Source organism: Primulina tabacum, chromosome 4 (genome assembly GCF_025594145.1).
Source record: "Primulina tabacum isolate GXHZ01 chromosome 4, ASM2559414v2, whole genome shotgun sequence".
NCBI lineage: Eukaryota > Viridiplantae > Streptophyta > Magnoliopsida > Lamiales > Gesneriaceae > Primulina > Primulina tabacum.
In genome coordinates, this window is record NC_134553.1 from 41,838,899 (window position 1) to 41,866,806 (window position 27,908).

Below are 27,908 nucleotides of genomic sequence, written 5' to 3' on the forward strand. Positions count from 1 at the left end.
TGAGGACCAGTCTGTAAAATTGGTGGATACAACCCGACATCATTCCGGTAAAAGAGGTAAACTATTTAATTTATTATACGGAAGTATGATAGACTATTAAAAAAACCTTTAATTCATGGTATGTAGGCTGAAAACATTGTGTAATCTCATGCATTTGGATAGGCTCGATAGATACAACAATACAACGTACCGAAAAAAAGGTTGAATGATGATTTTACAAAATTTTAAATATATTAGGAGCTTAACTAAAGAGATTTATTTAAAAATTTACTCGTGTGATAGTTTGTTTTATCAGTTTTTGTTTTTGTTTTTGTAAGGGTTGCAACTTTACCACCAGAGTTCTCTAGAAACTTGTACTTTCAACCACCCCAACACATTAGATCTGCTCAAAAGCGAGAGGCCTATGATGTGATATACTCAATTCGATTATCCGACCATATTTCTGTATACTTAATCCAACGTGTTCTATATTTGAGTAATTATTTGTCATGGTCCCTGTTTGTAGCTTCTAAATTCAAGTTATATCTACATAGATTTTCAATTCACATTCACAGTCCCATATTCTTGTCATTTTTTTTATTCAGTGTCGTGTTATTTTTGCGAGAAACTATTGATTTGAGCATCCCATTGAAATCAGGTAAGTTCTGTATCATCAATTACAATGGATTCATTAAATCATTTACCAAAACATCTTGAACAACAATGCACACAATTAATCGACTCAATTAACCCAGAAGGATATCGTTCACAATTATACATTTACGATCCTGGAGCGAACTTGGTAGCATAAACCCAGGCATTGTTAGCAACAGGGTTGTCGAGGTGATCCAACAGATTCTCCAAGGGACCCTTTCCTGTCACAATAGCCTGGACGAAGAATCCGAACATGGAGAACATAGCTAGCCTCCCATTCTTGATTTCCTTCACCTTGAGCTCGGAAAAGGTGACAGGGTCATCAGCCAGGCCGAGGGGGTCGAAGTACTGTCCGCCTGGGTAGAGGTCGTTGCCTTCTCCAACTCCGTCCAGGCCGTTGATTCTGTAGCCTTCGACTAGCCCCATCAAAACGACTTGGGATCCGAGCACTGCTAGAATGCTTTGTGCATGAACAAGATTCGGATTGCCCAGATAGTCCAGCCCTCCAGCAGTGAAGATTTGGGATCCAGCCTTGAACCATACTGGCTCTTTGAATTGAACATTCAGCCATTTCTGGAGAACTTCTGGTGTGATGCATCCCAGAGCTCCAAGCATAGCCCATCTCCCATGGATAACCTGTAGAAATATTATTTCCATCAAATACGTACAGTTTGTAATAACCCACGAACACGTTGATTTTTACCCGAGATGTAGGACTAGAAAAGAAAAAAATTAAGTACCTCAAGAGCCCTGTTCTTGGCAAAGGCCTCAGGATCAGCAGATAATCCGGCAGTGTCCCACCCGTAGTCGCCGGGGAATTCTCCGGTCAGGTACGACGGAGTCTGAGCAGAAAAGGGTCCCAAGTACTTGACGCGATCCGGGCCATACCACAAGTCATTACCCTGTCAATAATCACCAGCAAATGCAACTTGTAAGTGCGTGAAAACAACTTTATTAGGCTTCTGCACGTTAAATTTCTAGATGAATTACCATGGTATATTTGCCATTGCCCACGCAGACAACATCTCTCAAAGGATTTGCGTTCTTGGTTTGACCCAAGAATGGAGTTGCCCTTAAGACTGTGGCGGCGGAGCTTGCAGTGGCGGCCATTTATTTGATGCAATCAATCTCTTTCAAGATTTGGTCTTTCTGGATGTAAATTTTTGCCTGCGAGGGGGGAAGATTTTATGTTCAACTTTTAGGTGAAAGAATCAGATGGATGTGCGGTGAGAATTGGATGCATGAAATTGTGGCTACGCAAGTGCACAACCAAATCTATCAACCAATCAAAACGGTTGTATAGATTTCAATATCGCCAATTCATATCCTTCTATCCTCAATTTATCTCATATAATACTTGGTGTTATTTTACTACCTCGTTTTTATGTACCCTTTTACTACCTCTTTTTTTTTTTTAAACAATACAAACATATAACGCATGCATGATCATCACTATTATATATAATATACAAACACCCGACCATATAGCATTACTCCATGGGGGTATTTTTTTTTAACTCTACTCAATTATTTTTTTTAAAAAAAATGTTTTATCAAAATTATTTTACAAATTTTTTGTTTGGGAAATTTTTTTTCATTATATATGGTTGAAAGTTTTTGATAGTTTCTATAAATTTTAAAAAAGTTTAAAATCACAAATTATTAAGTTTAGAATAATAATTTAAAATGTTAATACTTTTGCACTATTTACTCTATAGAAAAACATAATAACTTGCATTACTTACCCATGTAAAACTGTAAAATCTTGCTTTTTATCAGGGATAATACTCATTTTCGTCCTTATTGTTAACCGCTTTTCTCATTTCAGTACCTCTACATTTTTTACTGCTTAAGTAATCCTTCAAGTTTTCAAAATCTTCCCTAATTAGTCCCTGTCGTTATGTTGACGTTAAGATTAACGTTGACCCACATCATGTGCCTCTCACGTGATCTATTCTTTTTGAAGGCAGTCGATTACTCCCCAAATCATTTTACTGGCAGCCCCTACGACAACCCTAAATCCCCAAATCAAAGAATCCTAATTCGAAACCCACGGCGAACTGGAAGAAAATTTAGCAATTCCAGATTCAATCTACTACAACATCTGCCATTGTAAAGGCTTTTAATTATTTTCCATGAATTTGCTGTAGGTTCTCGATTAGTATGTTCGTAGCATTCTTATTTTTTGATCTTTTATGTAATTTTGAAGTGGATGTGAGTTGATCCTAAATTAATGAAATATATATGTATATATTGTATCTCAACATTTTGGAGTATAAATTTCGAAGGTGGTTTAGCACTATTTTTCTAATTTGTTAGGCACATCTTGGTAGCATAATTATAATGCTTATATTTATTTTATTTGGTGTAGTTTTTTGGAATTCTCCTACTTAGTTAAATTTAATTTTTGAATTTTGATAAATTTTTCAACAGATTACTAGCATTATTATTTTATTACTAATTTAGTTTGTATTTTGTAACTTTCCCTGTGTTTTTGTATGAATTTTTTGTTGAAATTTGAAAATTCTTATTTAATGTAGAGGAAAAGATATGTTGTATTGTTGGACAAAAACCCGGTGTTTACGACAATTGGGCGGAGGCTCAAGTGCAAGTGAGTAAATACAGTGGAGCTTCTCACAAATCCTATTGGACTAGAGAAGAGGCATTGAAATCATTCGATGAGTATATGAAGAAACAATCTGTTGGAGCTGCTACTTATAACTGTAACGAGGCAAAATGTTCAAGTTCAACATGTGATGCAAGTTCGAGTAAAAAACCAAAAGAGTATGAAAGAATAGCCCACTTAGTAGATGCTCAAATGGAATTGGAACGTGAGAGTCGCAAAAATGCACTGAAAATGGAAGAGTTATCTAAAGAGGTCAAAGAAATACTAGAGTCTCTACACCTTGGTGAAGATAAATAGAGTAGTTATTGCTTCTATTGGTGGCGCAGCTAATTAGGCACATCTAAGTGAGGAAAGGAAAGAAGAGGAGGAGAGTGATGATGCATGTGTTTCTATCATTTTTAATTATGTTGCACTTGTGTTGAAACTAAGTTTTTTTTTTTTTGGATTATGGGATTTGAATTAAGAATGCAACAATTAGTCTTTAACATTGACTTGAGTAAGATGTTTAATATTCATCTTTGTGTCCAATGTTACAAGCATAATTTACTGGAAGCTTAATATTCATCTTTGTGTCCAATGTTTAATATTGTTTAATACTGGAAGCTTCAAGAAGACTAGAATCATTCTTTGTGTCCAATGTTTAATATTGATCTTGGAATCTTAGCATAATTTACTGGTGGCCATTCTTAAGAAAAGTAGAGAACCATTCCATGAAAAAAAAAAGAAGGAAGATGCGTACCATTCCAAGAAAAAAAGATGTCCACAACCACTACTTCCAGGGATAAAAAAGAAAAACAACTCAATGATTCCTTAAAGCTACTAATTTCAAAAATACAACATTCACTTACACAACCATTAAAATCCAACAAAAAATAAATAACATGTCCACAACCACTACTTCCATAAAATTTAGAATCCAACAAAACAATAACATGTGTTTTTTTTCTGTGATCATATCCACAACCACTACTTTCATCAACATTTACTTCATCAACCACTAGTTCCACTTGATTCTATCGTTGTTTATTTTCTTTGTCATCCAATGAGGCTCTCAAATTTGATACAGTTACGTAGTTCCTTCCTCCTTTCACAATGACATGCTTTTGTTTGTTGAGTACTTTATGGACCTGAGAAAAAGATTAAAAAATCGAAACATTTCCAACTCAAAAAAAAAAATGTAACAGGTTTAGTTGCACTTACATTCACAGATGAGATTGTGTTGGAGCTGCCACTAATTGTTACTCCAGTTGCTCGTTGTCGTATTATCTGAAAATAATCATTTAAATCGAAGAACTTGTAAAAAAATTATTGTCACTTAAAACAAACATAAATACACAACAAATTGTTGATAACCTGCAGTTTTTTTCTTTTTTTGAATGCTGCTTCAGCACGTTCTGCGATTTTATTGGATATGAATCTTTCGTTTTCATCTGACATTGAGTCGCCTTGTGTAGTCGCACCAAGCTCGGCTTCATTGCATGTTTGTGGTGCAGATTCTATGTCACCTATTATATGCTAAATATTATCATGCTAAAAATTAAAATAAGAATCTTAAATAACACAAAAGTAACTCATCAACATCACCTATATCCATTTCATTGTAATTTTGTGGTGTTTCAGTTTCACCTCTGTCCATTTCATTGTTCTCTTGTGTTGCCCTATCTAAACCACTTGCTTTAGATATGTTGCAACTCCATTGATTGTGTCCAAACCCATCACATGTCCGACATTTGTTGTTTCGTTTCACACCTTTCAGCTTTGATTGTCTTGAAGCTGGAACTTCATCAGGTTGTCGCCTTCTCAACTTTGCTGGCCTACCAACTTTTTCCTTATAAATTGGTGGTAATGGAGGGATTAATTGGCATTCAGGCCACAGGGTTGGTCCATTAATGGGCATGATGGATCGCGAGTAACACTGCTTGTATTTCAAAACACTGTAAAAACGATGTACATAAGCCTCCGGGTTCTCTTGCTTACACCAAATAGCACAAACAGCATGTGGACATGGAATTCCAGTCAAATCCCATTTCCTTCAACTGCAACTCATCCTACACAGGTCAAGAGGGTGTTGCTGGTGTAATTCAGTGATCTGAAAATGTGTCTCATCAGCCATCAAAGGACTAAAAGCAGCTGCTTCCTTGTTATTCTTTGTCAAGACAAAAAAAAACTTGTGACACAAAAATTTGAGTCATCAACTACAATAAATTAATCAAGGAAAGCTTGCTTACTTTTTACGGGCTGAATTCTTTCATTTCGGGCTGAAAGCTTGCCATTACCATTTGCAACTATTCGCACTTCCCTTTCCTGCCATCGTTTGATTTGGGGAGTTAGGGTTGTCGTAGGGGCTGAATTCTTTGATTTGGGGATTTAGGGTTTTCGTAGGGTCTGCCAATAAAATGATTTGGGGAGTAATCGACTGCCTTCAAAAAGTATAGATCACGTGAGAGGCACATGATGTGGGTCAATGTTAATCTTAACGTCAACATAACGACAGGGACCAATTAGGGCAGATTTTGAAAACTTGAAGGATTACTTAAGCAGTTAAAAATGAAGAGGTACTGAAATAGGAAAAGCGGTTAACAATAAGGACGAAAATGGATATTATCCATTTTTTATCGTAACAATTATCTATGAATAAAATACTTTTAAAATTGTGTTTTGGGTTATATCGTCAAAAATGATGATGATGGCTTCTTAAAAATCAAGTATATCTTTGGTTCTATTTTTAAAATAAATTTCAACCTTTAAAATAAATGCTTCTACCTTAAAAAATAAGAACAGCTTCATCTCATCTTTATTTCTTCTTATAGAATTCAATTTCACGTCTCAAAATATAATCAATATTCATGGTTAAAATTTTAATTTATATCCAAAAGTAAATATTATTATAAAATATTACACACAATTATATTTACATCTGTAGATGCCTAACAAGAGACTTTACACGATAATTTTGATTTTCCATCACTTTCTTCTCGTTTACATAAACACATTAACAACCTTACTTCGCCATCCTCAGGAAACGACCACAGATGGTAGAAAATCCGGTGCAAGAAAATTACACACATGCCATCCACCCCGGACGACTGATGCATCGTGCATCACACTGAATCCACGGCCTCAACTTGCTGCCGGGCGAGATACTTTTCCCTCCTCTCTTTCTGAAAAACAATGGCACAAAAGGCAGCAAACACGAAAATAAAGCGATCAAGATCTGATTCAATGGACACGAGTTACATACTGAAACCAAGGGCGAATCCAGTCATTCAGTCAAATGAAGAGCAACTTAACACATTTCCATAAAGCCTTACTTGTCAAAGTCTGCTTATGACTAAAACAGACGGGAATAAATAAATGATGACTAACCCATTCATCTAAAACAAGGCCTTCACCGTTGACTCGTGGACCTACATCAGCAGAAGGCTTCTTCTTGATCTCTTCTAATGCGGTGTCAGCTTCAGCTAGCTGATACTTCAGTTTTTCAAGTGCCTAGGTACAAAGTTTCACGAGTTGTCTGAAATGGCGACAAAAATGTGTAATACACCAGGCAGATAGATTCAGAGATAAACTCTTACAGGATTAGTGCTATCCGGGTCCAAGAAGACCACACGCAATATACGTTCAACAGTCACTTGATCCCTTTGTTCATCAAACTGAATAATAATTGAAAATATATTAAAAAAACTCAAGATACGTATCCCGGACATTTTCTACAGGCATATTAAATTTACTCTAATAAAGCCATCATCTGCCATAGAACCAAGTTTAAGTGCGATGAGAAAATCAGATGCAGTAACCCAATTAACATGAGAGTAAGCTTCATTGAGTTGAAAAGAATATTACCATCAATGTCATGCCAAATTAAGGTTTGTTAGTCAAAAGTCAACAAGAAATACCATGTCAGGATAATCAATAAGAAGGCGGATAAAAGATCATTTACCCCTTGGAAAAATGTCATAGTTCAGCTTTTTATATGCTACCAAACTACATTATCCTCCTTGAGACATGTACGTCAAGTAACTTCAACACCAATGCTCGAAAAAGATCTAAAGTGTGCCAGACAATAGGTTGACATTTTCGAGTTCCCATTCCTGCTAACTGATAAGTGAAAGTTTTACACTTAAATTACCCAAGGAATTGGCATGAAAGTGTGCGAATATCGAGCGGATTTACGTGTTTTAGCAGTTGTTTATGTCATTACATAAATAAAAAATGAGCGCATAACTTGCGGCCAATAAGGAATAAATTAAACGCCGAAATGGAAGAATGAAGTGTACAAGAAAGCAGAGGAAATGCGAGACAGAAGCAGATGCCCGCAAAATAAAAAAACAGAAGCTTGCGCGCGCAGGAGGTCTGCGCAGAGACCAGATGCTCGCGCATGGCCGCGCGCACAGAAGAACAAAAAACAGCGCCAGTTGCGCACCAGCATGCGACGCAGACATGTACGGGGTTTTTTTGGGCTTTCGCAACCATTCACGCACATATAAAAATTATAACCCTAACCACGAAGAAGAAGGAGCCGCAGTCACGCATAAAAATCTAGAGAACGGGAAAGAGAACAAGAACGAAGAACGCATCTACCGGGGATGGAGTCACAACTCTGATTTGAATCTTCTTCCCTTCTTCTTACTTAATTTTAGTCTATTAGTAATGTTGAAAAACAAGAATTTATTTTGTCGTTTTTCATTCATGAACTAATTTATTAAACCTAGAGGACTACGTAGCTTGATCGAATATTTATTTATGAATTGTTGATTTATATATGCGAATTACTTCTTCGTTTATTTATATTTTTCCGGATCTTATTGCTTTCAATTACTTGATCACTAAGTGGATTGTCATATTTATTTGAGACCTATCACTCGGAAATGGATTTTGAATAGGACCGTTGGAATATATATCATTGGTGTTTATAGAGTTTGAAAGGCCTATACCTGCAACGAATCCATGAAAAGAATTATTGTGCCATTGAAGTTATTTATTGTTTGATTTCTAATGGGGATATTGAAATCGACCTTAGATAATTGATTCCTACGCACCACTTGAGTAAAAATAGTTGAGAATTCTTGGGTAGTAAACGGGTTGAAAATAAATATAGATATCAATGATAATTTATTATAGTGAAAACCAAGTGAAATCATACATCTAGATTCTTATTCTCACTGATTTTAAATCGTTTGCGCGCTTTCATTAATTTTAGTTTATAATTAACAAAAACGTTTTATTAAACTTTCTAAATAAAGTCTGATTATTTTAATTTGTGGTAATTAAATCGCAATCCCTGTATGATCGATATGGAAAGTTATCTTGGCATAAGATCTAGTTGATTTGTGTTCTACCGAGTACTAAAACTTGACATTGTACACTTGCGGGTAGCAACTATTGCAACAAGTTTTTGGCGTCATTGTCGGGGAGTGCTCCAATTAATTTTAATATTAATATCACTACCAATTAGCCTAGACTTTAATTTAGATTTGTTTTTTTATTATTATTTATTCAATAATCTGGTACTCCTCTGTTGCAGTTTATGCGAAAAACTCAAAGCCTTGACTCGTTGCTTTTTGACCAAGAAATTGTAAAGACCGCAAGAGCCTTGAAAAAAGCACGAAGAGCAAAGGTTGAATCAATGGCTGAATACAGAGTGAACGAAAACCCATTCCCTCATGTGGTGCCTATCAGAGACCATTTCAAACCTATGATCAACGCCCACTACTCTGGCATAGCTCGTGGAACGATAAATGCTAACAATTTTGAGCTAAAGCCAGCACTGGTTAACATGGTTCAGCAGAACTAGTTTGGTGGAGCAGCAACTGTAAATCCTCATCTGCATCTGAGGACATTCCTGGAGATTACAGACACGGTAAAGATTAATAATGTTCCTAATGATATTATTAGACTGTGCTTGTTTTCGTCATCTCTCAGGGATCAAGCCAGAGGTTAGCTCCAATCACTGCCGCTCGGGAGTATAACTACTTGGCAGGAATTGACTACAAAATTCCTTGCGAAATACTTCGCACCTGCCAAGTCTGCACAGCTAAAGATCGAGATCAGCACCTTCCGGCAGAACGAATATGAGCAGCTTTATGAAGCTTGTGAGCGTTACAAGGAACTGTTCAGAAGATGCCCAAACCATGGATATGAAGACTGGGGGCAGACTGAGTTGTTTTATAACGGGTTGAATGGCCAGACACAGATGACGGTTGATGCAGCCGCTGGTGGTACAATATTTGCGAAATCTCTGACCTAGCATACTATTTGCTTGAGCAGATGACCATCAACAGCTACCAGTGGCCTAGTGAGAGGTCGGAAATAAAGAAGACGGCTGGATTGTACGCAGTGGACCCCATAACATCATTTACCGCGCAAGTTTCTGCACTGATTACCCAACTTGCAGCAATGAATAAAGGCCAATACACATCTGAAGTAGTAGCTGTGGCTGTAGAAGAAAGGCCAAGCATGGAAACAACACATTACATCAATAATCATGGATATGGCGGCTATCAAGGTAACTCTTGTCTTAATCAATACCATCCTAGCTTACGTAACCATGAGAATTTTTCGTATGCCAACAAGAAGAAAGTGTTGAATCCTTCCGGGTTCAATACACAAAAGGTAAAAGGCAAACCATCACTTGAGGACTTGGTCAGTACTTTTGTGACTAAGTCTTCAAAGAGGATGGAGCGGACAGAGACTAGGCGTGATAACCTAGAGACGCACATGGCCAATGTTGGCGCTTCCTTGAATCATTGAGTCACAGGTTGGGCAGATAACGAGACAGCTCATGCCTCAATTTTCAGGCGCAGTAACAAAGACTCCAGACAAGAATCTGAGAGAAGTGAACGTCGTTTTCATACAGCATGAGGAGATTGGAATGGCTGAGAGAGAAGAGGAGAAGGTTGAGCCCACATCTATTTGGGAAGAAAAGTCAATTCCAAGCAAAGGCATCCGAGATAAAAAGGTAAGGGATATGATTTGGATCAATGCATTAAGAAGAAAAGTCAATTCCAAGCAAAGGCATCTGAGATAAAAAGGTAAGGGATATGATTTGGATCAATGCATTAATATTTCTTACTTCTCTAGCCCCACAAATTTATGCAGTTGAAAGCTGAGTTTCAAAAGAAAAAAAGATCTTGAAGATTTCAAGAACCTACACATTAACATTCAATCTGCAGATCTGGAGGAAGTGATACTTACCGAAGGAGACAATCTTCCACGGAAGCTGCAAAACCCCGGGAAATTCGTTGTACGATGTGCAATAGGGGGCCAAATGATGGGAGAAGCTATTAGTGATTCAGGGGTGAGCATGAACCTAATGCCAAGATCTCTTTACGAGAATCTTGGACTAAGCAAGATGAAACTCACGAAACTAATCTTGCTGTTGGCAGATATATCTGTCCAGGTACCTTTGGGGTTGGTGGAAGATGTTGAAGTCCATGTCGATAAACTGAGGCTTCCCTCAGATTTCGTTGTGCATGACATGGAGAACGGTCAGAATGTTTCTGCCATTCTACGACGACAATTCTTGGCTACTATTGAAGCCATCATAGATATTAAGATATGAAGGTTGTTCATGGAGGTTGAAGGTCAGAGGGTGGTAATCAAGGCGTCCAAAAGATCACATGATCCACCTTCAACAGGAATGAGAGTCAGGCTGATGACTTAAAACAAAGCGCTGCGTGTGAGGCAACCCGCGAAATTTTATTTCTGCGTTTTAATTTTAGTTACTTGATCATTTTATTTATGTATTTTTGTAGTCACATGTTTTCGCATCCTTTAGAATAATAATATATTAATGAACAGGTCTATGTGATGAGCTGAACACCCCAACACATGGAAGAAAATTATGACAACGATGAGTACTGACGCTCGTCGCCACAAGTATGAATTGTCTTAATTTTTCAAATTCGTACATACACTGAGTTCAATGTTGTTTAAAGTTTGCGGGATACTTGAATTCCTACTACTTGAATTCCTGCAATCAGTTAGTCTAATTTGTGCCCAAAAAAATTAATCATTCAATGTCTAGTAGGTCAAATGTGGAAGAAGAATCAGGGGGCCAATGAATTTTTTGCCAAAATGGTTGAGTCATGGTGCATGTGTACAATTTCTTAAAAGTTCACAACCATTTATACACTTTTTGCCGTGATCATCGATATACCTGATAAGGAGAGAACATTTATTGCATAGTTATGTATTACTAAATAGATGACTTTTTGTGATTTCCATATGATATTGAAATAAATGTTACAAGCACAGAAGTGATTTAGGCATTCATTGAGTTTCTTTGGATCTGTTAATATTATTATAATTTATCATTTGAAGCCCTTTGAGCCTAACAAAAAGGAGATGTGTAATTAAATTTGTTCTAAAACTGTCATATCATTATTTTGATGCACATGGTTGGTTTGTACCAGTTGATTAGTAAATGAGAAGTAGACTAGAACTTGGTTTAACACTCTTCGAGACGAAATAAGGATACTATGCGACTTCGGGATGATTTAGGCGATTTTTGGATCATTTAAGCCTTTCGAGTCTACAAATACATCATATTAATCTCTAGTGTCCCATGTTGAGCCGATTAAAAAATCGAATGGTGTGTGCCAAAGCACACAATAGCCCCGTTCATATATTTTTCTTAGTCCCATGTCACCTACCAAAAATCCTAAGCCTATACACTAATTCCTGCCTGACTGAGAGAAATAAACCCCTTTAGCCCTGGTAAAATAAAAAGAAAAAAATGAACGTGAGAGAAAGGAGAGTAAAACAGAAAAAGTGTGAAGAAAAAAGAGGAATGTATGGTGTGGAGATGGTGAACATTTGAAAAGAAAGAGACTAGAGATGAAAAGAAAAAAATATATATATGATGAAAAAGTCGATCAAAAATGGGATATGAAATAGGAGGAGTTGCTGAAAAAAATAACAATAATAATAATAATAATTTGTTTGTTTTCTCTTGTCTTTGATTTCCATATCTTTATTTAAGTCGTTAGAGCCTAACGACATAAGCTTACAAGACCTATTAACCGAGTCATGCATATCTAATATACTAGTGGAGAAGAGTCGTTATAGTCAAGCTTATGGACACTTCAAAGTTATTGTCAACGAGTATGGAATTTGACCATTTACACATACACATCACATTACACTTAGGTATGATTCTCTTTAATATCTTTTGAACCAAATGTTTAACCAAAAGTCCTGGTGATCTGTGTGAGTAGATGATTATTTCCATGGAGGATAGTTTGAAACTTGAGTTAAAAATTCTACGTTTCTATGAGGTAAACTAGAAGCTTAAATCTATCACTATGTTGGGTTGGGTTGATGAGATTGGCTATCCACACACACAAGTGAGCTGCTAAGTAATAGGTGCATGCATCGAACTTGAAAACCTTAGACATGCGATATTTGAGGCCATGATGATTACCTTCTTCCACCGCTTGCGTTTTGTTAAGTTCCTATAACATTGAATGTATTTTTTACAATTTGTTGGGGACTAGCAAACCTTAAGTTTGGGGGATTTTATAAGTACAAGTTTTGCACTTAAATTACCCAAGAAATTAGCATGAAAGCATGCGAATATCGAGCGGATTTACGTGTTTTGGCAGTTGTTTATGTCATTGCAGAAATCAAGCATGAGCGCATAACTTGCAACCAACAATGAATAAATTAAAAGCTAAAATGGAAGAATGAAGTGAACAAGAAATCAGAGGAAGTGCAGGACAAAAGCAGAAGCGTGCAAAAAAAGAAAAAAAAACATGAATGCGTGCACGTGGCGCGCAGGAGGTCTACACCGAGACCAGAAGCTCGCAGTCAGCGCACGCAATCCTGCACAGCCGCACCCAATCCTGAACAGCCACATGATCAACAAAGAACAAAAAACAACGCCAGTTGCGCACCCGCGTGCGACGCAGACATGTACGGACTTTTTCTTGGACTTTTGCATCCATTCACAGACATATAAAAATTGAAACCCTAGCCACGAAGAAGAAGGAGCCGCATTCACACATAAAAATCTAGTGAACGGGAAAGAGAGCGAGAACGAAGACGAAAAGCGCATTTATCGGGGACGGAGTTGCAACTCTGATTCGGCTCTTCTTCCCTTCTTCTTAATTAATTGATTATTCTTCCCTTTTTATTACTTAATTTTAATCTATTAATAATGTTGCAGAACGTGAATCTATTTGTCGTTTTTCATTTATAAACTAATTTATTAAATCTGGAGGACAACATAGCTTGGTCGAATCATTATTTATGAATTGTTAACTTATATATGCGAATTAGTTCTTTGTTTATTTATATTTTCCGGACTTATTGCTTTCAATCACTTGATCACTAATTGAATTGTCATATTTATTTGAGATCTATCACTCGAGAGAGGGGATTTTGAATAGGACAATAGGAAAATATATTATCGGTGTTTATAGAGTTTGGAAGGCCTATAACTCCAACGAATCCATTAAAAGAATTATTGTGCTATTGAAGTTATTTATTGTTTGATTTTTAATAGAGATATTAAAATCGACTTTAGATAATTGATTTCTACGCACCACTTGGGAAGGGAGCAGGAATAGTAGAGAATTCTTGGGTAGTAGACGGATTGAAATTATAAATATATATGTCAATGATAATTTAATATAGTGAAAACAAAGTAAAATCGTACCTCTAGATTCTTATTCTCGCTGATTTTAAATCGTTTGCGCGCTTTCATTAATTTTAGTTTATAATTAACAACAAACATTTTATTAAATTTTCTAAATAAAGTCTTATTATTTTAATTGTGGTAATTAATTTATAATTAAATTGCACTCCTTATGGGATCGATATTTGTGCTCTACCGAGTACTAAAACTTGACACCGTACACTTGCAGGTAACAAATATAGCAACACTCACATAATATTTCTATATCATAATATAATTCAAAAGACTACGACACAAAATTCCATGAGGGAGAATGAGACATAGTTCTTAAGCTTGTATTCCTGATAAAGAAAGCACGCCGAGAGAGTAAACAAGTGGTGGAAGGAGAGAGGAAAAGAAACAAAAGACACTTTACTTTCCATAAACTATGGACCTGATCAATAAAATTCAAAATCTTGTAATAATTTAATATTTGAAAATTGTTACTGTATACAAAAGATTAAAGGTAGGTAGCTACATAACAGAATCAACTAAGAGAAACAGAAAGAATAATCACCATGCTTATGATGCATTAAACTAGAAATCACCTTTGTAGAGGGTGGTAATTCTGTCATCATTCGGTTCACTTTGTAGGTAGGAAGCAAGAAAAAGCAACTAGATTATAAGAATGTAACGAAAGAAGGCATTTTGTCATGCCAGTTGGAACAAATAGAATGACCAGTGTAAGAACATATGCAAAAAGATCTCATTATCTTCATCGTTAGTCCGTGCCAGACGACTTGGTTGAAAGAGTTGTGAAACACGTGGTTCTTTTCACCAAGCAACATCCGTATTTTCTTATATTGCGCATCACAAAACTCAACTCATAACTATCCTATATAACCTACTGTGGGCTCTGGCCCCTGTCAAAGACAAAAGTAACTATCAGCATGGTACCAACTACCATGGAACGAAACTGCATAGAGAATTTATATGATTCCTAAACAAGTCTACCAATAGTTATTATCTTAACAAAAATGTAACTTTATTTGAATTCAGTTTTTCATCATGAAGCAAGTGCTTGAAGACAATCAATGATTACGTCAAATGAAGGTGACAAAACTCATTAATCGCAGAGGTTACTCTTTGGATCCCAACATATCAATTTCTATAATTATGCACTATTGTGCATGCACATGATGGCCACAAGTGACCTCTTGAATACACGTCTCAGATTTCATCTCGATGTGATCAATTTAAAGACATAGCGAATCACTTTAAGAACTTTCTGGATTGTAAGTGAGCGATAAAATAAGAAGGGAAAAGCACTCACCAACTCAGGGATGTAACCTGATCCTTGTTTAACCTTGAGACTCATAATCTTGAACTTAACCCTACTCTTCTGATTTATAAGTTTTTCATTGTTCTCAGGATACTCCACAAACTTGAACACTGAGAAACAAAAGATATGCTATTAATTTAATTTATCTCGACATACAAATATTGCATATCATAAAATTTAATTATAAAAAATTATGGACTACGCATGCCCACTTTCATTGAGACTGAATGCTCCAACAAGAAGTTAGAATATTAAATACCAGTAGCGGTGAGGCTTTCTCCAGGTGCAAGGACACCACCAGGGGGTCTCATGTAACAACTTTTTGGAGAAGTGGTTTGAAATTAAACACGGAAAAGAAAGTGAGCAGTTTTCTCTGGGAGACTCATGTAATCAAGGGGTTGCATGTATGAAATCTCTGCTTAATAAATTGCAACTACATAAAATGAAACAGTTGGTCATTTTACTGCTTTCGCGTGTCAGATTCACATATAGTGATGGCATCTGAGTATCTAAAAATTTAAAATCCATATTCCAATTTCCATATACTTACTCAGTCATACTTGTAATCACTATATACACGTATCAAATAAAAATCACATAATGCATGAACCGAGGATAGAAAAAAAAACACAATGTAAACTTCAAATGAATTAACATCTCTTATGCCGTTGTAAACACGAATGCAGTTCACAACATCTGTTTGAAATGGTATTCCTAATCTCATTTCACATAACATCATCTAGAGTCTTAATCACATATATAAATATGACATATTATTTATGTGTCGTTTCCTTGTACAGATTAGACAGCACATAGAATCTAATTATATAACTCAAAACCTGGATGAAATGAATGAAGATTTACCCTATCTGCACATATAAAGTTGAAGCAAAAATTATGCTCACAAACATCAAACAGGCTATGCAACGGGAAATACTAAAACAAAAGACATCGGATTAATTGTGATATTAACAAAAACAACAACAAATAAACCTTAAATGCAACATGAGACTTGCTGGTATTCTTAATCCTTACAGCACTCCTCGCCTGCTTTCCCGGTTCATCTTAAATGTACAGACACGAACACACAAAGAAACAATTAATCAGTGCCAAACACACAATAAAAAAAAAACCTTCATACACTTCAGATTCATTCAATCAGTAATCCAATTTCATCTCATTTTCATATTATTAACAGATCATTTAGGAACAAGTGTGGCTCACAAGGGAAGTAGAGCTTGTTCGAAGGATCGAGGCGGAGTCTACGGCGCGCAGGGAGGAGAGATCTAGCAACGGAGGAAACCGTGTAGGAGGAGCGAGTTCTGGACGCTGCAGCATCATTCTGGTAACTGTGACTCTGCGATTGATTGCGAAGATGCTTAGTTGAGGAAGAGGAAGAAGATGCAGTTGCCGACTCCCAGAACGGGCACAGCCGCCACGCACGGTGGTTTCGGTGTGCATCGGCGATTGCCATGTCCCCCGGGATGTCACGTAATTTTTGTTTGGGAATTTACATTGCGTTGACAGAGACAGTGATTGATTTAATTGGAAGTCTCAAGTCAGCGAATTATAGTTGACTTTGTAAAACATTTAAATAAGTCAGAAATTTAAAGTAGTTTAAATTGAAAATAATAGCACGTATGCTTGAACGTAATTCAATATCACATATTTAATTTTCGCTACACGATTTAAAATATTTGAATTGTATGCTTAATTTAAGTAAAATGATTAAAATCTTGTTACGGATAAAATAAATATTATATAAAAATAAAAATCTAATCAAATGCTTGTGTTAGATAATCTATACTTCTATACTATTTTATTAGGTTTGAGACATTTAGAGTAATTAACTTCGGTTTCATGATATATTTTAATAATTATATATATTAATAAAATGTTAAAATTTTAATATAAGTTATATGCAGTTCAGCGGATATTCATTGTTTCTTGGGGTTTAGATTCTATGTTCAGTTCTTATCGAGATCATTTTTTTATTCTTTTATTTTTCAATTTATTTTTTAATTTATATATCAAAATTACAGCATAATCCCTCATTATTTCTTACATTTGATCATCATTTAAATATAAATCAAATGAATTATAAAAAATATTATACAAACACGCAACGCGTGCGTCGTTATACTAGTTATAAATATGGGTGAATTAATAAATTGGACTAAGTTGTTGATATAAGAAAATTATTATGGACTAAATTCAGCATGCCTCGAAGTAATAGCAGCAGCCAGTCGACCTTAAGACATCAATTATTTAAGCAAGTCTTCAGCTGTAAATGGTTGCATATATGTATTAAAAAAAGACTCTACTGAACTACATTAAAAGCTAAAGACCTCACCGAATTTTTAGGCCAGCAGGACTCGTATGTTCCATATTTAACTAGGAACAACAATCGACAAATCTTGGAGGTCAAGAATGTTTTATGAAAAAAGACAAATCTTGGATAGCGGTTAAATGTCAACGTACTCGAACATTAATTATGCAATATTAGTTTGAAAAAAGGACAAAGAAATATAACGTCACAATTTTTTACAATGACTTCTATATAATCTGATATTCAGATATCACTCTACATTCTACGCTGTCAAAATCTATATATGAGAAATTACAAGCAAGTTTTGCTCCTACCCTGCTCAAGTATTCGATCAGAGGTTTCAAGTTTGATCATAACACTAAGGATCAACTGTTTTTTTTTAATTCACTGTGTAATTGAAAGAATTTTGTAACTGTCAGAAAAAATCTTTCTGCACATAAATCATTATATTGCATATTGTTGTTGATATGATTTTTATTAAATAAGTGTTAAGTCCTACTGAAATGATTTTTGTGCAAACTATTTGTATTAATAAAAGTCTTATCGTATAAATCTTCTTGTTAAAGAAAGAAGAATATACGTAAAAAGATTACACCATGTTCTAACTTCCAGAAATAAATTGGTCTAATTGTTTGCTCCTTAATTTATTATTCATTTATATACTTTGCTATCCGAAACCTCGCTGAAAGCTATAAAAAAATTCCAATGAATCTGACATGCTTAATTATGTAGTTTGTTTGAAGATTCGTCAAAGGTAGGCAGCTGGACGTAACAAGATTGAGATTTGATTATGGTTGTTAAAACCCAATTACAACAACAAAAATCATATAAAAATATAATATTTTGATTTATTTATTCATCATCTCTATACATCGTCACCGATCCTAATAACTTAATGTCTAAAACAATAAAAAAAATTAAATAAGAACATGTAATGCTTGGCGGTGAAATACTTTTTGTAGTGGAACATAAAAAATAAGAACATGGGGTTGTTATTTTGAAACGTCCACTACTCGTTTTTCTTTAAAACGTACTAGATTTTTTTTCTAAATCATTCGGCCGAATCACATACATATATATAGAAATAATTTGTATCGTTTAAAAATAAACTCACCAACTAATTATTTGAAAATCCAAAACACAATTCGAAACATTAAATAATAAGTGTCAACCAAACCTAAATTGTAACGCCACGAAAATTCGAAGGTCCACGCTAACCACATGCATACGAGTTATTAAATTTCTTTGTATTTTAATTAAAAATTTTAATTGAATGGATTAAATATGTTGTGAATAGTTGCATGTTTCAAATATATTTTTCTACATGGTTGTATTAAAATGTATTTTTAAAGGATGTTCGAGTTGCGAGCGAGGAACGGAGACCGAGGGCTGAAAAATAGAAAATATTTTTATTAAATAATCATTTTTAATTATTTAAAATATGGGTGATGCTTTTTCATATTTTTGAAAATAAGGGGTTTTGAGGTGATTTTATACGTCAGGACGTAAATTTTATCGGTGTTGATTTTTCAACAAAAATACAAACGTTTTGATAACCCGCTAATAAATTCACAAACTTATTTGAGCAAAATTATTTTAAATATTTTAATTAAGCACTAATGGGCCTAATTAATCTCCTAATGAGCCTAAGCTTGATTAGTGTTTTTAATTAACTATATAATATTCTAAACCCACCCTAACCCCATTAAAAACTTACGCCCACTCCCCTTTACAATCAAAAACTCTTCCCCACTAGCAAATTACACGGCACACACACCATGAAATTAAGAGAGAAATTCGAAAGTTTCAAGGGTTCAAGCCATCGTCTTCGTGCCGCGGTTCTTCGCAATCGTCAACATTTATTCGTGCGTAAAATAAGCAAAGGCACGCCATAACTCTTTTTTTACTCATCTATCACACCATAGTATTTTATTCAATTTCGTTTTTGCATGAAAAACAAGTGCTTCATGAAATAATTTCGTTTTTGTGGCATATGTCAATTTTAAAGCTTGTATTTTCATTCAAAATCATGTTTAATATGATTTAAAGGGGCTGCCATGATTAGGATAGGTTTGAGGGATGTTTTTACATGTTTTAGAGAGTCCTAAATCACCCCAAAACGCTGCAAACATGAATAGGATTAAGCTGGAAACAGAAACTGGCGGGTTGGGATCTTAGGGGCTCGGCTTTTGGGTCTTGTGGCTTGGCTTGGTCTTGGCTTGGGACCAGGGCTATCCAGGGTCGTGGTGGAGTCGAGGGAAGAGTTCTAGCCACGCTAGGACTCCCACCGAGAAGCTTCAAGGGGACGCCTGGTGTGTGCTGCTGCGCAGATGGTTAAGGGGATCGGCCAAAGGGCTTTGGCTGGGCTAGGTCAAGTGGTTAGGGTCCTAGGAAGGTGCTTGAGGGGCTGGTTCAAGTGGTGGCTCGATGGTAAGGTAGATGGGTAGGAAAACGTGGAGTCCTACCATACAAGGGTTCTCGGTCAAGAATGTGTCTGGGGCTGTGCTTCGTGCGCGAGTTCGAGGACTTCGACTGGCTTGGGTAGGGTTTGGGCGTGGTCCAGGGTCAGTTAGGGTCATGGTGGTTTGGTGGTGGCTTAGCTGGAAGTCTCCTAGGTCGGCTAGGAGTCCTTATGTGCTTAGGGGTCTCACACACACACGTGCAAAATTGGGTCACGTTTCAGTAGGTTTTTGAGCGGGACAGGGCTGGTTCTTTGGGCTGAGCTTGGTAGGAGGGTGCATAGGTGGGTTGGCTAGGGTTTGGCTTGAGGTGGCAAGAGCGTGGCTCGAATAAAATATGAGATGGCTCGGATTGATCGGTTAAGGGTCAAAAACAAAAATAATAAGACTAAAATTGAATCCATGGGTCCACGGGTGTGGATCATGACTTGCAAGAGTAGAATAAATAATAAAAATGTTATGTTTAAAATTTGGGATCAAAATAATGAGTTCTAGATTTATCCGGGATTTTATCGTCGCACGAAACGTTAATTAAAGAATTAATTGAAACTCCTAGTTTTATGCGGAATAAAATTATGGAAAATTATATTTAAGCTCAAATAATTATTAAAAGGCTAAGTTTTTAATTTTGAAATTTTATATCAAGGTTTGGTTTAATTCGGGATTAAAACGCAGTAATATGTTTTATTTAAAGAATAATTGAAAATTTCTCGATTTAAGCTAAATAAAAATATAATAAAATTCATGTAAGCTTAAATAATTATTTGGGACATGTTAGAGTCAATGGAATTAAGAAAATGTCAAAAACGTGAAATTTTACGTCTAGGAGTAAAACAGTAATTTTACACCCGAAAATTAGTCAACGTCATGGCAGTGCCCTGAATGCTGTTTTATGTGCTATTATGATTATTTTCAATGGTTATGGATGTTTATTGAATTTTATATGTTTAGGGATTAATATGTCAAAATGTTATTTTAAATGTCTATTATGTTAAAATGTTATTTTAAAGGTTTATGGATTTTTTATATGTTAAAATGATCATTTTAAATGTTTATGGAATTTTATATGTTTATGATTTAATATGTCAAAATGTTATTTTAAATGTTTTAATGTTAAGATGTCATTTTAAATGATTATGGATTTTTAATATGTTCAAATGTTTATTTTAAACGATTATGGATTTTTGTGATAAAACGATAACGTTAAAGATATGTTGCATGCTTGTTTTTAAAAGGAAAAGGATACTAAATACATGATTTTTTTTATAAAGTGATGAAAATACGGAACGTTGGAGGAGGTGAAGTAATTGTGACTATTGAGGATATCAGGATATGAGAATATGAATGGGGATATCGTGAGTGAAAAGGCCCCAGAGAGAGCCCATTTATGGAAGAAGGCCCCAGAGGGAACCGGACGATCGTGTTGAGTCTTTAGACCCACTAGGTGTGATTGATGCAGGTTATTATGATGATTATGATAATGGAGGTCTTCATGGTTGACTTTACTGGACTGAAGATGCACATAACTGGAGGACCAACGCTTCTACTTTTCCACACTTATGATTTAAGTTTATGATTTATGTTAAAGATTTTTAAGACTATTTATTTATGCTTTTTGAGTGGTTTTTGAAAGGATGATACTTTTAGCAATAGTTGAAAAAGTTATTTTTAGGTTTGGTAAAATGGTAGATGATTTGACGTTTTGAGATATTTCCTTTGATTTTCAAAATATAGTTGGTATGTTTTATTTTAAAATGGTGTCAAAATATTTTAGGCATGAGTTTATGCATTCGGCCGAAATAGTGAGGGTTTTAAAAAAAATATTCTAGTACTTTTAAGCAAAAAGATTAGCAGACGTTTCATAAACTTAGCATTTTTTTCAAAATAAAACATAAACATCTTCAAAATCATCATAAGACATAAAATCTTTTTAAAGTAAACTTAAATCATAAACGTAATTTTGCGGCAAACGAGCGACGGTCCTCGGGTTGTGTTCACCTTCAGTTCAGCTAGTTCAACCATCAAGTCCTCCATTAACATCAGCATCATGCTCACCTGCATCGATCACACCTAGTAAGTATAATGATTCAGCAAACTTTAACCATGATAGCAAGTAATACATACACATTCATATGTAACAGTGAAAATACTTTTAATAAAATTGATTTTCATGAATATGCATAAACTTAAACATTTTCCTTTCATCATAAACATTTTCATTCATCATATACTTTTCTTTCCTTTCATCATATACGTATACATTTCTTTTTTTTTTTTATTGAATTCAGACCCTTAATTGTGACTTTCGTATCAGCTGTAGGTCGATGGATCCATCTACGTATAATCACGATACCGGGCGGCAGGGACATCAGCGACACTCTCATTCGTCAACTGAGCCTTGGCCTTATATATCATCGTATCATTTTATTAGTCACAATTAATTTCCCTCCTTTAACCTTACATATTTCCATCACTTATAAAAATTCATGCATATATGAATCATTTTTCTTTTAAACCAAGCATGCAACACGTCTTTTAGCATTAACGTTTCATCATAAAATCCCATAAACATTCAAAATAAACGTTTTAATATTCATTACAACATTCAGAGCCTTGCCAGGACGTCCAACATTTTTCAGGTGTAAAATGACCTTTTTGTCCCTGAAATCCTAACTTTCCCAATTTATCCTTAAACCTTAAGACGACGACCTGAATCCATCCAAACTTAACATAATACCTTAAAATACACCCTTAAATATTTCTTAGACATAAACTTAAGCTCCTCAACTAATTTTTCAATTCTTATTTAAAACTTAGACGTTCATACCAGTTTTAACCCGAATTAACTCGAAACTTCACCAAACTTGAACCATGGCTTATTAACACATATACCTTATACAATCCAAATCAAGCCAATTAAACCCTTGGACCTGGCTAGGACACCTACTGAATTTTTTCTGCACAAAAAAACCTAACCCTAGTTTGTTCGGACCCTAGCTTGCCTCGACTCCAACCCTTAACCACCAAATATAGACCTTAGCTAACCCTCCTAGGACCATGAACGAATCCTAGACAAGCTGCTGGAACAGCCTCTACAGTCCTTGCACGAGTACGGCCCCTTAACCCGTAACATAAGCCTTACGTGTGTCTAACTTCCTCTACAACCCTAGTCCTTGCACCAGCCTTCCTCCAAGCCATCTAGGACCCTGACCCAGCCCCCTTAGGAACCCTGGACGTGCTCTAACAGCAGCTAAGCATCGTGTCCTTCTCGAAACCCTATCCCATAGAAACTCAAATTTTCGTTCATATTGCTACCCTATCTTGTCCAATCCTTAAACATGAACCTCATGACCCTTAAAAACGTGGAAAAACGTCTCATCTAGTAACCCTACTGTAACGTCCCGAAAATTTGGAGGTCCACGTGAACCACATCCATGCAAGATATTAAATTTGTTATGTTTTTTAATTATATTGTTTTATTGCATAAATTTATTATGGTAGGCATGTTTACATGTTTAAAATATAGTTTTATTTTAAAATGCAAAAAACTGTGTTTTTAAAAGGTTATCCGAGGCGCGGTTGAGGAATGGAGACCGGGGACCATTTAAGGGAAAATATTTTTCTTAAACAATTATTTTTAATTGTTTAAAGTGTCATGTATTTTAAATGGAATTTTCAAATAAGAGGTGTTTTGAGGTGATTTTATATGTTGAGTCGTATTTTTAAACTGAAGAATCGTTTGCAGAGCACCTTGAGGTGCTTCAAACAAAATATTCTCCAAGAGGTGCAATAGCTCGTGTTCTCAGAATGTATACACCGATGAATTAGATCGAGTTTGGAGTTAAAACCAAGTGAAAAACACTCGAAATAATCCTTCGTTAAGAAACACTGATATATTTTGTATATCTTGTGTAATTGAATAACTGAAAAATGGTATATTAGTTTTTTGCATTCATCAGTTTAGTTATGGTGACAACTGAACTGACGAATACTCCAACTGATCCAAACAGTTTGAAAACAACAGTTAATCAGAAAAATACACAAGATATGTTTATAGATGTTCGGAGACTTCAACTGCTCCTTCTACCCCCTCGGGTAGGATTCACTTGAAAACTTTTATTTGTACAACTCTTTGTACAAACTCACTCAGCTAGGACTTACGCTACTGCCTAACTGAACTCCTAGACTAGACTGAAGGCAGCACCTTCCAGTCAACACTTCTTTAACGTCTATGTGAGAAAGACTACATACACAAGTTTATTGTCTTTGTGCAAGACTATATTTGAGTGGTGGTGTGTGTGTGTGTGAGAACTGATCTATGAAAACTACCCGAAAGTGTTCTCACATACTGAGGGAAATATGCTTCTAAACTAGCTGATAACACGATTAAGTGTTCCCTCTGGGCTGATTGCTTCTTGTAAGCTGATATGCAATATGCGTGCCCTTTCTTTTTATCTTCACACACTCTAGTATTGCTCTCTCTTATTCTTTTGTTGATGGTCTTGAGCGTGTATATATAGAGGCATTGAGACAGTACTTCAAGACTCATCACATGTGATCGTTGCAGCTTTGAATGCATTCCTTGGTATATATGTCTTGACTTTTCTTACATCCCTCCAGGAATCTCTCGGCTTTAATCTTTGCTGCAACATCCATTATTGTACCTTTGATCGTACAGGTATTTGTTTCTTTGTGCGTAGCTGGAGTCCACTGAGATACACTTGTCTTGATCTGCAACTGAATGGTCCCTAACTGATGTTCCTAACTGGTCATCTGAACTGATCTTCAGTTGGGCTGGTGAAATCAATTGACTCGTCAGTTGAATCGATTTCACTCTTTCAGTTGAACTGATCAGCTGGGTTTTTTTATCAGTTGAGCTCTTCATCAGCTGGCCGGGCTTCTGAAAGTCTTCTGCTTAATTACCTATCAGCTGGACAATCAGTTGAACCGTTCTTTGAGATATTAGTTGAGCTGATTCAGTTTAGTCGATCAATTGATGTTTTCAGTTTGCATCTCGATAGCTTCAGTTTTGACTCGTTTAACTGATCAGTTTGAAGCTTGATCAGTTCCAGCTTCCTGCGTACTTAGGTAAATCATTAGAAACAAAATAACAAGTTTTGTTAAAATCAAGATTGCGAACATAAAATGTTCTAACATAAACAATATTCGATTTTCGACAAAAATATGAATTTTTCGATAACTCGTCAATTATTTTCACAAAATTTCTTAAACAAAATATTTTAAATATTTACTATAAGGGTTTAATGGGCCTAATATACCTTGATTAATGGGACTAAGCTTACACTACTTGTTTTATATCAAATATTCAAGGCTCCCAAGTCTTTTAATTATTCTAAACTCACGTCCCGACTACCCCAAAGCATACAAGGACTCTCTCCACCAGCCTACACAATCACACACATAATTTTCAAGCAAAATCACGTGAAGCTTGAGGAAAAATTAGCAAGGTGCATCCCCCGTCTCTCCACCAACGTCCCTCGTATCGCCAAGCCGTTTTTCGTGCGTAAGACACGCCTTAACTTTCTTTCAAATATCTTTCACACCATATTATGTATATTTGATCAACCTTGCGTGAAAAATATGTTGCACAAGATTTATTTTCGTTTATATGGGCATTTGTGCATAAAAATCATGTTTTAATGATCCAAAACTTGTGTTATTGATGCATGAAGGGACTGCCATAGTAGCGGCATCATAAGAAACGATTTCCAGTAGGTTTAAGGGTTACAAGTGTAGAGCCCAAATTCAGTACACGTAAAACACATGCATTTATTTAAATTGTTAAATTATTTAATTAAGTTTAAAATGATTTTTAGAGATACGTGATTTATTTAAATGTATTATTTTAAATTATTTATGTCTATGTGATGCATGTTAAATGTTTTCTAGTTTCATGTTTCAGGCGATTATTCGATCCGGGATCGAGGAAAAGTGACCGACGACGATTTTGACAATTTTAAAATATGGTATTTTATTTTAAGTTAAGAATGGGGCATTTTAAATGATTTATTAAGTTTTTCGCATTTTAAAGCCTAATTTAATTATTTAGTGATTTTAAGATTTATCAATTGTGTATTTTAAATTTTTAAAGTGAGTTAGCATTTTTATTAGCATTTAAACTAGCATTTTTAGTAGCAATTTAATTAGTATTTTTAATTAGCTTGTTAATTGGGTGATTAAACATTTTAACCCCAATTAATCAAACAAACTCAGGCACACACATCTACACACACACTTACACGGCTGATACACACATTTCATTTCATACCATCTCATTTTTTTAGAAGAAATTTTAGGGTTCTAAGAACCAAGAGCAGCTGCCACTCTCCTCTGTATTTTCCAGCAATTTTTGTTGGGTTTTATTCAAGAAAAATCGTGCCACGTTCGTCCCGGACCGTCCCTCGCATCATCCTCGCTTCGGTATCGTAGTTTCGGTAACTTTAAAAATCAAAAGGCATGTATATTCTTTCGTTTTCGCATCGAACTTTTCATAATAATAATTTTGATGTTTATTGTATAAAAAACATGTGTATGTTATGCAAAAGTTTGAGCAAAAATGGTTGGATCGCTTTTGAAATGATTTTTGGATCTCAAAACTCAAAATTTGCTGTCATTTTAAATGCTGCGATTTTTCGGTCGATTTTCAGGAAAATCTTTCAACATATACATCGTAGAAATTTTTGATACCTTCGATTTGACAGTAAATTCGAAATATTTGGATACGAAATGAGCGAGTTATGATGGTTTTCGTGGGACTGCTCAAACTGCGATTTTCTGAAAATGCGTTCTTGATGTGTTCTTGAAGTTTTATTGTTGCAGGCTTCGTTGGGGATCAAGGGTGATCGCTGCTGCGTGTAAGTATGTTGAATATGATGTTAGGATGGTTTTTGGTGTGTCGGTTCGCGTCGATAGGAACTTGATTGCGTTAGAAGTCGTATGATGCGTTTTGGTGTCAAAATGTCGTGTTTACGGGTTGTTTTGCATTGTTTGGAGTGCGTCGTCATTTGGGGCGTTTGTATGGGTTTGAATTAATATCGTAGCATCCTAGTATGGGTCTCGAGGCGTTGGTTCACGGCCCGTATGATCGAGTTAGGAGGAATAAGCCATAAGTGTAGTGTTTCTCCGTTGGTTTACAATTCTAGCATGTAAACGAACCCTTAGCCGGACCCTGACACGGGGTCCATGCCCTTGTTTCCTTCGAAATGCGAAATTCCAGCATCTACTCGGACCCTTACACGGGGTCGTGTCCTCCATAAAAAAATATTTAAAATTTGTTTTAGGGATTGTTTTGGGGTTTGATGTCATGATTTAGTGCGATAATTAAACGAGGTCGAGTCCCGAGAGATTTAGAACGTCATAAGGAAATTTGTCATTTTTGGGTGTGAGCATGACTAATACGTCTAAGTTATGAAAGATAAGTGTTTGAACTCATGTTAGTATGTGCAGCAATGGCCCCAAGCGAGATCCAACGAATCCCTCAACGCCAAATAAGTTTGTTCGACGTGCAAAATAAAATATTTTAAGTTTTTGAAGTATGCTAAATGTCTTGTGACCAAATTATGAACGGGTTTGGAAGTCGGTGAACGTGGACGAGGACCTCTCAACCCCGGTAAAGCATGACCGGGTTTAGATCAGGATTGGAAAGCGGTAAAGCATGACCAGGGACCAATCCACCCGGTAAAGCATGACCGGGGATCTCATGTACGTGGTCGTGGACTTTCCCTACCAGCCCAGTACTGTGGTTTAGTCTGATCAGACACATTTATGTATAGGTCACTTGCTTTGAAACATATCTCTACGCAAAATGATGAAGTTTATGTATGTTCAAGTATGTATGATGCAAGCATGTTTAAGAAAAGTTTTACGTTGATGGCACGTCT

General features: G+C 35.7%; 2 protein-coding genes and 1 long non-coding RNA gene across 3 annotated transcripts; all 3 read right to left on the reverse strand.

The window, feature by feature from the left end:
• Positions 1 to 642: 642 nt before the first annotated feature.
• LOC142543281 (chlorophyll a-b binding protein 13, chloroplastic-like) lies at positions 643 to 1,853 on the reverse strand. Its single transcript, XM_075650447.1, has 3 exons — positions 1,624 to 1,853; positions 1,374 to 1,535; positions 643 to 1,269 (listed from the first exon to the last, which is right to left on the reverse strand). Exons 1-3 carry the CDS (start codon positions 1,741 to 1,743, stop codon positions 760 to 762), a joined length of 792 nt encoding a protein of 263 aa, XP_075506562.1. The 5' UTR covers positions 1,744 to 1,853; the 3' UTR covers positions 643 to 759.
• A 2,217-nt stretch (positions 1,854 to 4,070) lies between these two features.
• On the reverse strand, positions 4,071 to 5,301 carry LOC142541646 (uncharacterized). The gene is made up of 3 exons (XR_012819433.1): positions 4,613 to 5,301; positions 4,460 to 4,525; positions 4,071 to 4,386 (listed from the first exon to the last, which is right to left on the reverse strand). It is a non-coding gene; the product is annotated as an uncharacterized LOC142541646 (long non-coding RNA).
• Positions 5,302 to 6,041: 740 nt separating this feature from the next.
• LOC142543282 (vesicle-associated protein 4-1-like) lies at positions 6,042 to 16,763 on the reverse strand. The gene is made up of 7 exons (XM_075650448.1): positions 16,444 to 16,763; positions 16,213 to 16,283; positions 15,479 to 15,560; positions 15,211 to 15,329; positions 6,835 to 6,912; positions 6,626 to 6,748; positions 6,042 to 6,420 (listed from the first exon to the last, which is right to left on the reverse strand). The coding sequence occupies exons 1-7, from the start codon at positions 16,691 to 16,693 to the stop codon at positions 6,361 to 6,363; spliced, it is 783 nt and encodes a 260-aa protein (XP_075506563.1). The 5' UTR covers positions 16,694 to 16,763; the 3' UTR covers positions 6,042 to 6,360.
• Between the last annotated feature and the right edge of the window lie 11,145 nt (positions 16,764 to 27,908).

What these genes read in the sequence shown, in the direction of transcription:
- LOC142543281 (XM_075650447.1), bottom strand. Translation starts at nt 1,743, where the DNA reads ATGGCCGCCACTGCAAGCTCCGCCGCCACAGTCTTAAGGGCAACTCCA. An exon ending in GCAATGGCAAATATACCATG is followed by an intron (nt 1,536 to 1,623) that starts GTAATTCATCTA and finishes GATTATTGACAG; the next exon opens with GGTAATGACTTGTGGTATGG. An exon ending in CCAAGAACAGGGCTCTTGAG is followed by an intron (nt 1,270 to 1,373) that starts GTACTTAATTTT and finishes ATATTTCTACAG; the next exon opens with GTTATCCATGGGAGATGGGC.
- LOC142543282 (XM_075650448.1), bottom strand. Translation starts at nt 16,693, where the DNA reads ATGGCAATCGCCGATGCACACCGAAACCACCGTGCGTGGCGGCTGTGC. An exon ending in AGTCTCATGTTGCATTTAAG is followed by an intron (nt 15,561 to 16,212) that starts GTTTATTTGTTG and finishes TTCCGTGTTTAA; the next exon opens with TTTCAAACCACTTCTCCAAA. An exon ending in CAGGTTACATCCCTGAGTTG is followed by an intron (nt 6,913 to 15,210) that starts GTGAGTGCTTTT and finishes ATTATTATTCAG; the next exon opens with TTTGATGAACAAAGGGATCA.